This window comes from Hippocampus zosterae, chromosome 1 (assembly GCF_025434085.1).
Source record: "Hippocampus zosterae strain Florida chromosome 1, ASM2543408v3, whole genome shotgun sequence".
Taxonomy (NCBI): domain Eukaryota; kingdom Metazoa; phylum Chordata; class Actinopteri; order Syngnathiformes; family Syngnathidae; genus Hippocampus; species Hippocampus zosterae.
The window spans coordinates 7,540,593-7,553,254 of NC_067451.1; the positions used below are offsets into that span (position 1 = coordinate 7,540,593).

Below are 12,662 nucleotides of genomic sequence, written 5' to 3' on the forward strand. Positions count from 1 at the left end.
CCAGCGACCGCGGGCCTGAGCAGCACAGCGGACGCCATCCTCAACATGATCACAGAGATTGTGGGAATCTGCACCGAAATGGAGCAGCAGGAGGACGCCGGCTCTCCTCCTTTGGCTGCAGTCAAGAGCGAGTCGTCCGGCTCCAGCTGTGGGGCCGACTACCTCGCAACACCGGTCGCTCCGGACTTCATTGAGGCTCTGTTGAGCCAAGATGGCGGCCAGGGTGAGATGAAGGCCTTGGGGTTCAAGCAGGAAGCGATAGCGTCGGAGGACTGGCTGAAGAACTGGAAGGTCGGCACTGAAGCAGACCATGTCAAAATGGAGGTGGACATCCCCTCGACCCTTGACCCCGACCTCCTATCATCCCTCCTGCACGGCGCCTTCCCGACAGCGCACCTCAGCGGCGTGCCAACGGGCGCTAAAGTGTCCCGAAAGGCCCGCAGAGTCCTCGCCAAGAGCGGCGTGAAGGCCAAGGCGTTCCCGTGCTCCGTGGAGGGTTGCGAGCGACGCTTCTCACGCTCGGACGAACTCAACAGGCACGTGCGGGTCCACACGGGACAGAAACCCTTCCAGTGCGCCGTGTGTGCGAGGAGCTTCAGCCGTAGCGACCACCTGACCACGCACACGCGCACGCACACGGGCGAGAAGCCCTTCTCTTGCGACGTGTGCGGCAAGCGCTTTGCACGCAGCGATGAGAGGAAGCGGCACGGCCGCGTGCACGTCAAGCAGCAGCTGCGAGCGCAGATGATGGCCGCCTATTCGCTGGCTGTGAGCGCCGTGTGAGAGGCGGCATCTTGCGGTGTGTGCCATTGACGGTGGGGTTGGCAAAAACTTCAGGTCTTCTGACAACACGCACGCCGGGCCCAGCAGTTGCATGCTGGGAGTCGGACGTTTGGATGAGACCAATCAACTTTCCTGCATGAGGGTGAAAAGTGACGTGACCTCCATGTTTGTACAATAGCTCTATTTTTCTAGATGTTTCTATGACTTATCATGTGAATTTGACTTGCAGTGATGCATTATGGGATATGTGTATAATGTCCCTGCTTAAGGATGCTTCAATAAAAAAAGCAAGAAACTGCAGGATGACATCCAATGTGCTTCCGTATCATCATCATCATCATCATCAACTGTCAGTATTTCTATCAGCATGTGTGTGGGAACTAGGAAGTTAAAGTCGTCATGGCAACTGAAGTTGTGTGAGTCATCTCAACACTGTTCCATACACAAGGTCGCTGTGGCATCGGGGACCCATTGCCATGGCGACAACGCATAACATCAAGGTCAGCCAACGTGATTTTATAACAACAGTTATAAAACAGTTATAAAACAGTTAACGGAAGGTCCTTCAGGTAGCATGATCTTCGTCCAGAAGGGGGCTTGGAGTCAATCAAGTAATGCAACAACATTCTTCAAAAAAAAAAAAAATGTGTGTGTGTGTGTGTGTGTGTATGTACTGTATATATATATTTATTCATCTTCCGAGCCGCTTGATCCTCACTAGGGTCGCGGGGGGTGCTGGAGCCTATCCCAGCTGTCTCCGGGCAGTAGGCGGGGGACACCCTGAATCGGTTGACAGCCAATCGCAGGGCACACAGAAACGAACAACCATTCGCATTCACACTCACACCTAGGGACAAATTAGAGTGTTCAATCAGCCTGCCACGCTTGTTTTTGGAATGTGGGAGGAAACCGGAGCACCCGGAGAAAAACCACTCAGGCCTGGGGAGAACAGGGAGGCCGGAGCTGGAATCGAACCCGGTACCTTTGCACTGTGAAGCCGACGTGCTAACCACTGGACTACTGGGCCGCCAATTACATATTGTTCACAGAATTTTAAAACCATTTTAAAATCTAATGAAAACCAAGTGGATGCTGTAGAGTTTGTCTCAAAAACTCACAGCTTGTGTTTAAAAATGTCTCACTCAATGAAATCAGTAAGTTTCCAGCTTTTTTTTTGTAGCATATTCCATGCACAAGGAGCAAGCTATTTTAGCCGACTATTTTTGAGGGTGGTGGACCGAAAGCACCAAACAAACTGAAAATTCTGCATTTCTCAGTCTCATTAAAACACAAATATATGTAATTCCAATACTGCTTTAGTAATAAAAGTGTACCAATTTAATCAAAAATATTGTAGCGATGAAGCCACATACTTCATGGCATGCTTGTAAATAGTTACTGTAATGGTATTAAGTTGAAAGTATGATGTCTTTGAGATGGAAGCGCAAAAGAACAGAGATTCACGGGCTCAAAAGAGCGTTGTAGATGAAAGTGGAGGAGTGCTTCGAGGATTCAAGGTTAACTTCAGCAGCCAGATATTGTGTTGGGTGGCTGAGAAAGAGCTGTGGCTGATAGCAGCTTCTGAGTGAATGGGGATTCTGTTTCTGGTAACCGCTAGTGGGAATAAAACAACTGCGGAGCATCATTAATTTTGTCGTACTTTGAACACAAAATAGTGCATTACAGTACAATTCATAATGGTGAGTGGACATCTTACAGTTAGTAATAAACCTGAAAGAAACGAGAAAAACAGTATCAATTTTCCAAAGACTTTTTATAGCAACATTCTTTCAAGAAATATGTCCAGAATCCAACCCTTGACTCTAGCAACAGCAATTGACATTAAATACCATTCCAGTTGTAACAACGAGACACAGAAAATCGGTCTTACGTCAGCCAATTTACATTTGTGAACATAAAACTTCATTAGAAAGACAATGTGATTGAGACATGAACTTGCTTGTGCACTGTGGTAAGTGGATTTATGATGACTCTGTCATTTATTTGCGTTATGGAAGCATGTTTGCCACATCTAATATGGCGACGGCGCTGTCGTATTACAGCAACGTGATAACCCCGCTTTAGGTATCTTGTCTCTGAGCTGCATCATGGTGTTGGGGTGGGCGGGGCGACATCCGGGCACTCAAAGTCTTCCACTTCCGTCCACCACTGATGACGTATGGCGTAGCCACAAGAAGCAACAGCTCAGCTGACCGTTTGGCGGCCAACAAATCCCCAAAACTCAACCAATGTGTTGACGGAACGGGGCGTTCTTTACCTCCTCAAATCACCGGAAGTCGAGGAGCGTGAAACCTCAAGTCCGGCTGCTGACTGAGGAGTGAGAGCCTCATGAAAAGGTGCCGGGTCGAGCAGCGAAGAGTGATCGCGACTAGGTACAGAAGCTAACCGCTATAGCATGCTAACAAAACATACTCATCAGACATAATGAAACGTAGTACGGAGAAGATCAGTATTCTGTTATTATGGACGGGCCGGATCCAATCTCCCACTGGCATAGCAGTTAAATTAACCGGCTAATATGACTCCCTACCTGGTGATGATTAAAACACCAGGCAATAAAAACCACTCAATGTTTTCATTGCCTTCAAATAATCACACATGATGTAAACGTCACTTTTATTTGAGAGAGTGAGCTTCTGCTCCCATTAGCTCATGCTAAATAATCATTCTCCATTAACAATGACGAACGATGTTCGATTATGCACAAGACACTGCGAATCAGGTGTTTGTGTCTTTCTGCTGCAATTTGGTCGCACGGATATTGTTTTTCCACAAACGATGACTACGTTGCATCTCTTGTGCGGTCAGGTGATGGCCCCCACGGCTATGAAGCTGCGTGTTCGCCGCCGCAACACCAACAACAACAACAGTAACCAAGGCGACCGACCTCCCGAAGAAGCGGAGAGGAACCGAGGAAGTCGCAGGAGGAAGAGGACGAGTGCCGAAACGCAGGCCGCCGTAACGCCTCCTCCTGCGCCGTCGGCCCGAGCAGCTCTGACGTCGGCGGAGGCGTCACCCGATTCCAAGTGTCCCATCTGCCTGGACCGCTTCAACAACATGGCGTATTTGGACCGCTGCCTGCACCGCTTCTGTTTTCCATGCATACAGGAGTGGTCGCACAACAAAGCCGAGTGTCCTCTCTGCAAGCAGCCCTTCACCTCAATTTTGCACTCAGTTCGCGCCGAGGACGACTTCAAGGAGTACACGTTGGGACCAACCCCAACTGGCGGCAGCGTGGCGGCCACGGTGGCCATGGTAGCCGCCATGGCATCGGCGGCGAGGAGTGACCAGTTGAGGCTCATGCTGAGAAGGCACCGGGTGGGTGACGCCACCGAGCCCGCCACCAGGAGCCAGAGGAGGGAAGCAGGAGGGGCGGGGAGGAGCGAGGACGAGCAGGGGGTGTGGCAGTGGTACCTGGACGTCCCGCCACTTCCTCTGGTCCCGCATCATTCGGACCAGGATGGCGATCGCGGCGTCATATTCGAAGGCCTGTCGGGTTTCGGCGAAGCCGTAGCCGGTCGAGCTTCGCAGCGCCTCGTTACCCGATTGGCCGCCAGGCTGCGTCTCCAGCGAGAAGGGGTGGCGGTGAGGCGTCTGAGGGAGGGCGAGATGGTGGCCTTTCGACGCGCCCTCTATCGCGGCGGCATCCGCGTGCACGGCGTGGCGGGCGCCGGCGCCACCCAGCCGCAGCGAGACATTTCGGTGGACGGCTTCCGGCGGGACCGCGGCCAGCTGAACAGACTGCGGCCTTGGCTGAGGCGCGAGCTCACGGTGCTGTACGGCTCCCATGGCTCGCTGGTGGATGTCGTGCATCGTGTCATCACCGCCCGACTGGCTCGCCGTGGCTTGGAGGACGCGGCCGCAATGGAGGAAGAGCTGCGGCCCTTCCTGTTGGCGCAAACGCAGCACTTCCTCCACGAGCTGCTCTGCTTCGCCCGCTCGCCGCTCGGCCTGGACGAGTACGACTTACAAGCCGCCTACCATCCGCCCCCCGCGGACGGCGGCGGCTCCGCTTCCAGCTCTGTCATCACCATCTCTGAAGAGGAGGGGGAGGAAGAGGCGGGGCGGCGGCGCAACGACCAGACGCCGGGCCCCTCGTACTCGGCCACGTTGCCGTCGCTACCCTCGAGCCCCGCCGCGCAGGAGGACGAAGGGGAATGTATGATTGTGGGCTACAAAAAGCCCATGGCCGAGCGCACGCCGGAGCTCGTGCACCTGTCGTCCGACTCGGAGCGCTCGTCGCCCGCCGTGCCGCCCTCTACCTCGACCGCCTGCCTGGAGAAGAACCCCGCCGTGGGCTCGGTGAGTTCAGTCTGCACCCTCAGTCCGCCGCCTCGGACGCCTGCTGACAAAAAGAAGAAGAAAAAAAAGAGGAGGAGAAGCCGGGAGCGTGTGAGGAAGAGCGGCACTTTGGCCAATCCCAACCGCTCCATTTATCCCGCCATGATGCGCTGCCTTTCATACTCCAGCCTGGAGTCGGGCTCTCCGCTGGCCCTCAGCCCGCCGGACTGCGGCTGGGCGTTCTCCTCCTCCTCCTCCTCCTCGTCCTCCTCATTATCCTCATCATCCTCCTCTTCCCCCATCTGCTCCTCCTCGCCACCGCCGCCATCCCCTCAGTCACCGTCGCGCTCCGGCGGAGAGAAACCCGGCGGGAAGAGGAAGTACAAGAGCCGACACCTGGACGAGCGCAGCCACAGGCAGCGAGGGGCGGGGCGCAGCAAGAAAAAGAGCCACGCCGACAAGATGGCTGCTGGCGGCAACAGGTGAGAGCTTCCCACCCTTTTTTCTTTGCGGCTGCAGACACCCGAATGCACCCGGACCTTGCCTTGACCGCTAATTTGTACGCTCGTATTGATGTGAAGGCCATTTAACACCCCCCCACCCCCACCACACACACCTTCTTTTCCCATCCCGCAGCACAAGAGGGCTCCAACACGAGCGCAGTCCCAGCGTGGAGATCGTGTTCGAGGGCACCACCTCACCAAAGCGGCATCGCGAGACTCAGCGACCGGGAAGGTAAAAAAAATAAATAAAACAACCGTATAATTACCATGACAACCAATCCGTGAAAGCCACATTTTCCTCACAATCAGAATCAAATGACAGAAAAATTCTCGTAAACGTACATAGGTTTTTTTTTTTTGTTGCTTTTTGTTGAAAGCTAAAATTTGAGCCCCACGCGATCTTCACATATGCCGTCGCTGGTGCGATTAACTCACTCGCCCGCCATCAATCGCGCTTGTCTGGCAGGATGCTGCCCGTCATCACGCTGGACAGCAGCGACGACGACGACGGGTCGTCATGTGTTCTCGCCGCCCCGTTGCTGAGCTTAGACTGCGCCGTCGTCTCAGACACCTTGGCGGACGTGAAGGACGGCAGCTTTTCAAATCAGGAGCGAGCGGCCGTTTGCCAGGTAAGAAGCGACCCTGCCCCGCCGGCGCCGGCGCCGCCACTAGAACTTCTGGATGAAGGCAACAATGAGGAAGAGGAGAAGGAGGCCAACTTTTTCCCAACCTCCTCCTCCCTTGACTTCCTGTCTCACACCACTGACCTCTTCCAAATCGACGCGGCTGCCGGAGGTGACCTCAGCGCCCCGCCCTCCCCTTCCATCAGCGCCCCGCCCCCCACTTCCATCAGCGCCCCTCCCTCCCCTTCCATCATGTCATGCCCCCTCTGATGTCTCCGCACTCTTTCTCCCAATCACGTGACTCGAATTGTGCTTTTGTACCGCCTCTTGACGTTCAACCCTGTTTCCATGGAAACGCGCCCAGGACTCCATTCAAATGCCATTCATGCGTTCATTTGTGGCCGCTGGATGGCGCACAGAGGCTTCAAAATACGACGAACATGTTTTCTAAGTGCTTTTAATGTGAAATTGGGTAGCAGTGAGTATGTGGATGACCGCACGCACGCAAGCATACGCACTTACACACACGCACAAACTTGATGACAATAAACACTTTCAGGGGATTTAAAAGGTGTCCGTCATTGTGTAGAAGCATTTCCCCGCCACGCCCACATCGGCGCACACAAGTGCCGGTCCATTGTTAGCAGTTTCCTAGCAACAAAGCGCTCCGTTGTCAAGGACGACCAGCGTTCTGCCTCGCCAAGTATGGGGGGTTGACGAGCACACACACGTTATGATGCAATGCTTGATGCGCACGCGCGTCAGGCAGTGCTGACACTTCCTCGTTCCTTGTCGTCATTTTGTCTTATCCATGCGCACATTTGTGGTCCTTGTAGTCCGCCTGAGGAAAGTTGTGGTCGTTTGACGCGCGTCCCGCACCAAAGTCTTGCTGGACCGTTGACAGTAGGTGAAGAAACAGAAGTCGTGCGGTCCGTTGAGGTTGTTCACACAATGTCGTCTTTGACGGCTTGTCATGTCCGTGTTTCTTTCGCTCGTTTCGTTCGATTTTCGATTGGCAACGAATCAACAAAAATGACACAGTGACTGATTAGTTATTTCTTTTTTAATCCTTGACCCCCCCAAAAAAAACACCCTGATTTTTCATCATTTTAATTCAGGGACTCAAATTATTCAAATTCTCAATTAATCCGTATGGTTTTATTATTAGTGTTTTTTTGGTTTAGTAGATTGGACACAAAAATGTTTTTTTCATGTCAATCCCTTTATCCAATTTCAAATTTCCACTGCAGTAAAAGCACAACACAGTCATTATGATTTCCTTCCAGTGGTCAGAAAATCTGCAAATATATCGATCGGTATTTTCCAAAGTAAAAGGAGATGTTTGCAAATATCTTCATTGGATTCAACACAAAAAGATCACCGATCTGCTCCCGAAATCTGGACGACAGAAATCGGAGAATATTTACTGTTGAGAGACTGAAATTTTAAGGATTTGGACAATTAAAAAAATGAATGTCTCTAAACGATCAATCGAAGATCAAAATAGTTGTCGATTAACTTTATATTCGATTAGGTGTCGAATGATCAATAAATGTTCCTCGAAATCCAACAACAGACCTGTAACAGTGTCGTATACATGTTTTTTGTAATAATTCAATTTGAGATTTCAGATTAACAATGCGAAATTTAAAGAAAGCTCCGATTGAATTTGATTTGAATATTTAATTGGGTTTGCGTGACATTGAAGTTTGGGAATGATTATTACTAGCACATTAGCTGCCAACCACCCCAATCCATGGGCCCGAACATTTGAGTCGAATTTGTTTTTGTATTTTCCTCAGCCTGAAATTGAAATATGAAAAATATGATGTTTGCGTCAGATTAAAAACAAACCAAAAAAATCACAAAATAATCAGTCACTTTGTCTTATTTTTGAGAAAGAAGGAGCGACACACGGATTCTCCACCGCAAGCAGCCAACGGGCGGGCAGCTCGTGCCCTAACTGTCCTCAGCCCAGTGCCAACGTGCCAGCGCAGCTTCCTGTTTGAGCCCCGGGCGCCGACTAGAAGAACCACCGGAAAGCCTCGCCGGTCGGGACAGATGGCGGCCTCTGCAGAGGGTTAAGAAAAAAAAATGCGTGAGCAACTCATAAACCTTCTGACCACACACATGTGCACACATACGCCACGTCATCACTCATGCTAGCGCCACGGCTTCGATTAGCGTGTAATTGACAAAGATTAGCCTAATGTGCTAACACGTGGGCATCCTGTCGGTGTGTGTGGGGATGGGCTAATTAGCTACGGTTTGTAGCGACTCTCACGGGAGGAAGTGAGGATGAATGAAGATGTCGTCCAGGTCCGGCAACACTCATTAATTGAGGCGCGCGCACACACACACACACACACACAAAGTTTAAAAAATGGCAAATAAGGCCAATTTCGCATCATGTTTGTCCCCCCCACCCCCCCTAAAAAAGTACATTAGCTGATGTTAGCTGATGTTGTTACATTAGCTTGTTCATTGTAACAACATAATATTCTAGTTAAAAAATATTGATAATTCTCGTTAACTAACCCAGATATTTAAATCATTCACTCCCAAAGACGTTTTTAAACGTCTTTTTAGACTTGGTTCTAGAATTGGCTGGTAGTGAATGAGTTACAAAATGAAAACTGTGCGAGCCTGGCATTGGATGGCCGGAGAATGACGAAATGGCGGCCGGTGTGTGAGTCAATGAGGGCGGTGCCTTCAACTTTGACATTTTATTTTGAAAATTTAATGTTCGTTTGGATTCCTGCGCATTTGTCCAAAATCAGGAACGAGAATGAATCTTTAAAAAGATTTTGCTTCTTATGGATTTTACATCAAAGCATTTAAATGAATGAATGAATCGAATCACCAGCTAAAGAATCCAAATCGAATTTAGGAGCAACATAAATGGTCAGCTGGAGTCGTCGAACTTTTGAGACCGCGTGCCCGCGCACGCGTGTTGGCCTTTAATGACATCACAGCTTCCCAAGCCCAGCCTCACCTCGATCGCCCCTCCTCCGCCTCCCCCCGGCTTCTTCTTGAGTTCCTCGCACTTCCTGAACTTGCAGATCTGGTGGCCCGTCTTCCTGTTGCGGCAGGACGAGCACACGCCGCAGTTGATGAGCCGCCGGCACGGTCCGCACACGCCGCAGCGCTTCCGCTTCCTCTTAGACGACGACGATGACGACGATGAGGAGGGCGGCGACAGGACTGCGCCCCCCGTTGCCACACCTGATGATGAGGGCGAGGACGAGGAGGGGCAGGGCGAGGAGCCGGCGTGCTGCTGGCAGTCCGCGGGCACCCGCTGGCCGCCCGTCATCTGGAAGGCGCTGCCGGCGTCCGACATCCCGCCCGCCGTCGAACCCATCGCCATGACGATGACCCCCGGGGGTAAGCCCAGTCCTCCCAGGAAGCCGCTTCCCAGAACCCCGCCCCCATTGCAGCTGCCCCCCTCCGATAGGCCCATCACGTCCGGGTGGGCGTGTCCTTGCTTGCCCGCGCCGCAGTCGCTCCCGCCGCCGTAGCCGGGCAGGAAGTTGGCGTTGCTGGGCGCCATGGGGTGGTGGTGAGCCGTTTGGGTGACAGGAAGCGAGGCGGCAGAGTGTTTTTCAGTTCGCCCCCCGTCATCCGCCCCCCCGCCCTGGGGCATGCCGCTCCCGTGGGGATGCGAGGGGGTCATGTGACCCGCGGGTGCCGCCGGGTGGTGGCGGTGGTGCGCGCCGCCGGGTTTGGGTCGGCCCCAGAAGACGGCCGCCGGGTGGTTGACGTTGTCGTGGCAGCCCCAGGGCGCCGTGGCCATGGCCCCCAGTCTGGTGGCGGCGGGGGGGAAGATGGGAGCGGCCGCCGCCAAGCGTGCCGCCAGCTTGGCCGACTGCGGGAAGTTGCCCACGTCCACGTTGGTCTTGTAGAAGCTGGCGATGGACGAGCGGTAGCGGTCCATCTCGCTGCTGTAGTCCAGCATGGGCGCCAGCGTGGACACCTGGGACCACCGGAAAGGGAAGGGGGGGGGGTCATAAACCACATCCAAGTCTGTCTCTTTTTTTTTTTTCTAAGTTAATTATCTGCATAAAAACGAGATGATTTCAAATTCACAGTACAGAAAGCGCAAAAACAAATCGATGAAGACGCACTTACTGGTCTGGTGGCTAACAAATGTCATAAAATTGGCACCAAAGTTGATGTTTGCCAAAGAAAATCTTTCATGGAGGAATTCCCAATTCAGATTTGGACAATTAGATGTTAAACAAGGTCTCTAAATGATTATTCGATGATCAAAATAATGAAACGGAGCTTGACGAGTCTTACGAAGTTTTGAAAAAATATATATATATTTTTAATGTTTCTTTAATTCCACTAATGAGGCAACCTGTGCGCAGGTTATGATCCAAAGGCCGTTTCATGAAGCAAATATGGATGGAGATTTAGTTAAATATGGATTTGCGGATTATGTTTTTGACCAATTCGGGGAAAAGAACGGCAACATGGAAGGTTTGCGACTTAAAAGACAGCAGTCACCATGGCAACCGTGACATCGCATGTCATCTATCGCGATAAGCGCCACAAAGACAGCTAAGCTCAGTTGACCGTTTAGCACCTTGATAGCTGGTCAAAGATCGGCGAAGCGTCGTGTCATATCACTCAAGTCAAGTCAAAGGCAGCACAGAGTCTGAAATTGCACGACTTGACTCAAGTGAAAATCTGTCAGGGCTTGACTGGCTTAATTTGGATGCCGCTGTGACTCGTCTGAAACTTTGCGATCAAGGTTTGAGACTCGTTGACAACTTGAAATGATACAATGTATGATTTGCACCCCCCCTTGCCCCAACCAAATTGCCTCCTCACGCAAACTTGATTTTTGCTGCTGCGAGTTGCACGCAAGGTCAAGACTTGAGACTTGAATCTCAAGTGGTCTGGACTCACCTGGCCCTGTCCTCCGTAGCCGTGGTGATTGGGGTGATGGTGCGAGGAGGCCGAGCTTCGCTGCAGCACGGACGACAGGTCGCTCTCCACGCACACGCCGCTCGTCATGCCCGACATGGCCGCCGCCCACACCTTTTGTTTACTTTCCTGCAAGGGACAAAACACAAACACGCTGACTTCCTGTGACCTCTGACCCATGGCTGGAAGCGGCCGTGTAACAGCGCACCCTGGAGGTGGGACTAATTATCCGGTCAGCGTGACAGAAGGTCACAGCGGCCGCCGACCGTGAGAGGAAACCACTCTCCTGGGCGGCACATTAACGCCCCCCCTCCTCCCCTCCTCCTTCTTCACACCGCCTCCGCCTCCCCCTCATCCCACAGGCGCAGCAGGAGGAAGACGAGAGGGGGAGGGGAGGGGGATCTTGAAGGCGGCTCGTAAAAGGCTAAAAAGCGTGAAGGCGGCATGCGGTGGTCCAACACGCGCACGCTCGCACGCACGCACACACGCAGAGGCAGAGGAGGAAAAGAGGAGGAGATGAGGCTACTCACCAGGCCCGCGAGGACGACAAGAGGAAGAGGAGGACCGTCTGGGAATTAGCCCGCCACGGATCATGGCTGGCGGGGAAGGAGATGGAGAGAGGAGGAGGTGGAGGAGGAGGCAGGGGTAGGAGGGAGGGTGGGAGAGGAGCACCGGGAGGGATTTGTCGGTCTGTCAGTGGCGGAGAAGGGGGAGGGTGTGGGGGGGGGGGGGGTGTTGATGGATAATGGGGGTAGGGGGGGGCGTATAATCACCTGGGCTTGGCACAAGCGAGCTCGCGCGAGGCAGGAGGAAGGAGTTCAATTAGCAGGTGGCGTGGATACAGCGAGAGACCCTGCAGGGGGGGTGGGGGCGATGAATAATGGCGGAGGTTATGAACGAATACGTGTGTCGTCCTCACGACGCGGCGGAGGGGAGGGGGGGGGCGCGCTGATGTGAAGCGGGGGTGGGGGGCTTGTTGGCAGGCTGATGCTCGCTGACAGGAAGGGGGAGGGGAAGCGCGTGTCGGCTCGTGCCCTCCGCTGCGTCTGGCGCCACCCGTGGCCGCGCGCCGCGTGGCGTCTGATTGGCGCCCGGGGAGGAAGAGGAGGCGGCAAAGTGTGAAGATGATTGGCGGCTCGCCAGGAAGAGATGTCTCACACACACACACACACACGCGCGCACACACGCCAGTAAGAGGCGTCTGCTGCTGCGCTGTCATTAGTCACCAGACTCACCACCTTCATTTATCAGAGGTCGCAGGTCAGCATTGGCCTGTCTCGGTGGGTGGTCCGATGACCTTTGACCCCTCCTAAAACAAATGAATTTGAAATAGGTGCACGATACACCGCCCTCTAGTGGACCACAGTAGAAGGTGCAACATTAAAAGGTATACAGTAAATGGCTCCTTCACGTTGAGCAGATGACAAAGAAAAGTGGGGGAGAACATACATTCGACGTATTTTTATTTTCAATTCGTAAAAAACATATACATTAAAATAACCTTTATTAAGATATTTTT

General features: G+C 52.8%; 1 protein-coding gene across 1 annotated transcript; it reads left to right on the plus strand.

Annotated features, from left to right (window-relative positions):
• Nucleotides 1-2,945: 2,945 nt before the first annotated feature.
• Nucleotides 2,946-7,287, plus strand: LOC127599341 (E3 ubiquitin-protein ligase Topors-like). Its single transcript, XM_052063250.1, has 4 exons — nucleotides 2,946-3,176; nucleotides 3,613-5,567; nucleotides 5,722-5,820; nucleotides 6,055-7,287. Exons 2-4 carry the CDS (start codon nucleotides 3,616-3,618, stop codon nucleotides 6,479-6,481), a joined length of 2,478 nt encoding a protein of 825 aa, XP_051919210.1. The 5' UTR covers nucleotides 2,946-3,176; nucleotides 3,613-3,615; the 3' UTR covers nucleotides 6,482-7,287.
• Nucleotides 7,288-12,662: the final 5,375 nt, after the last annotated feature.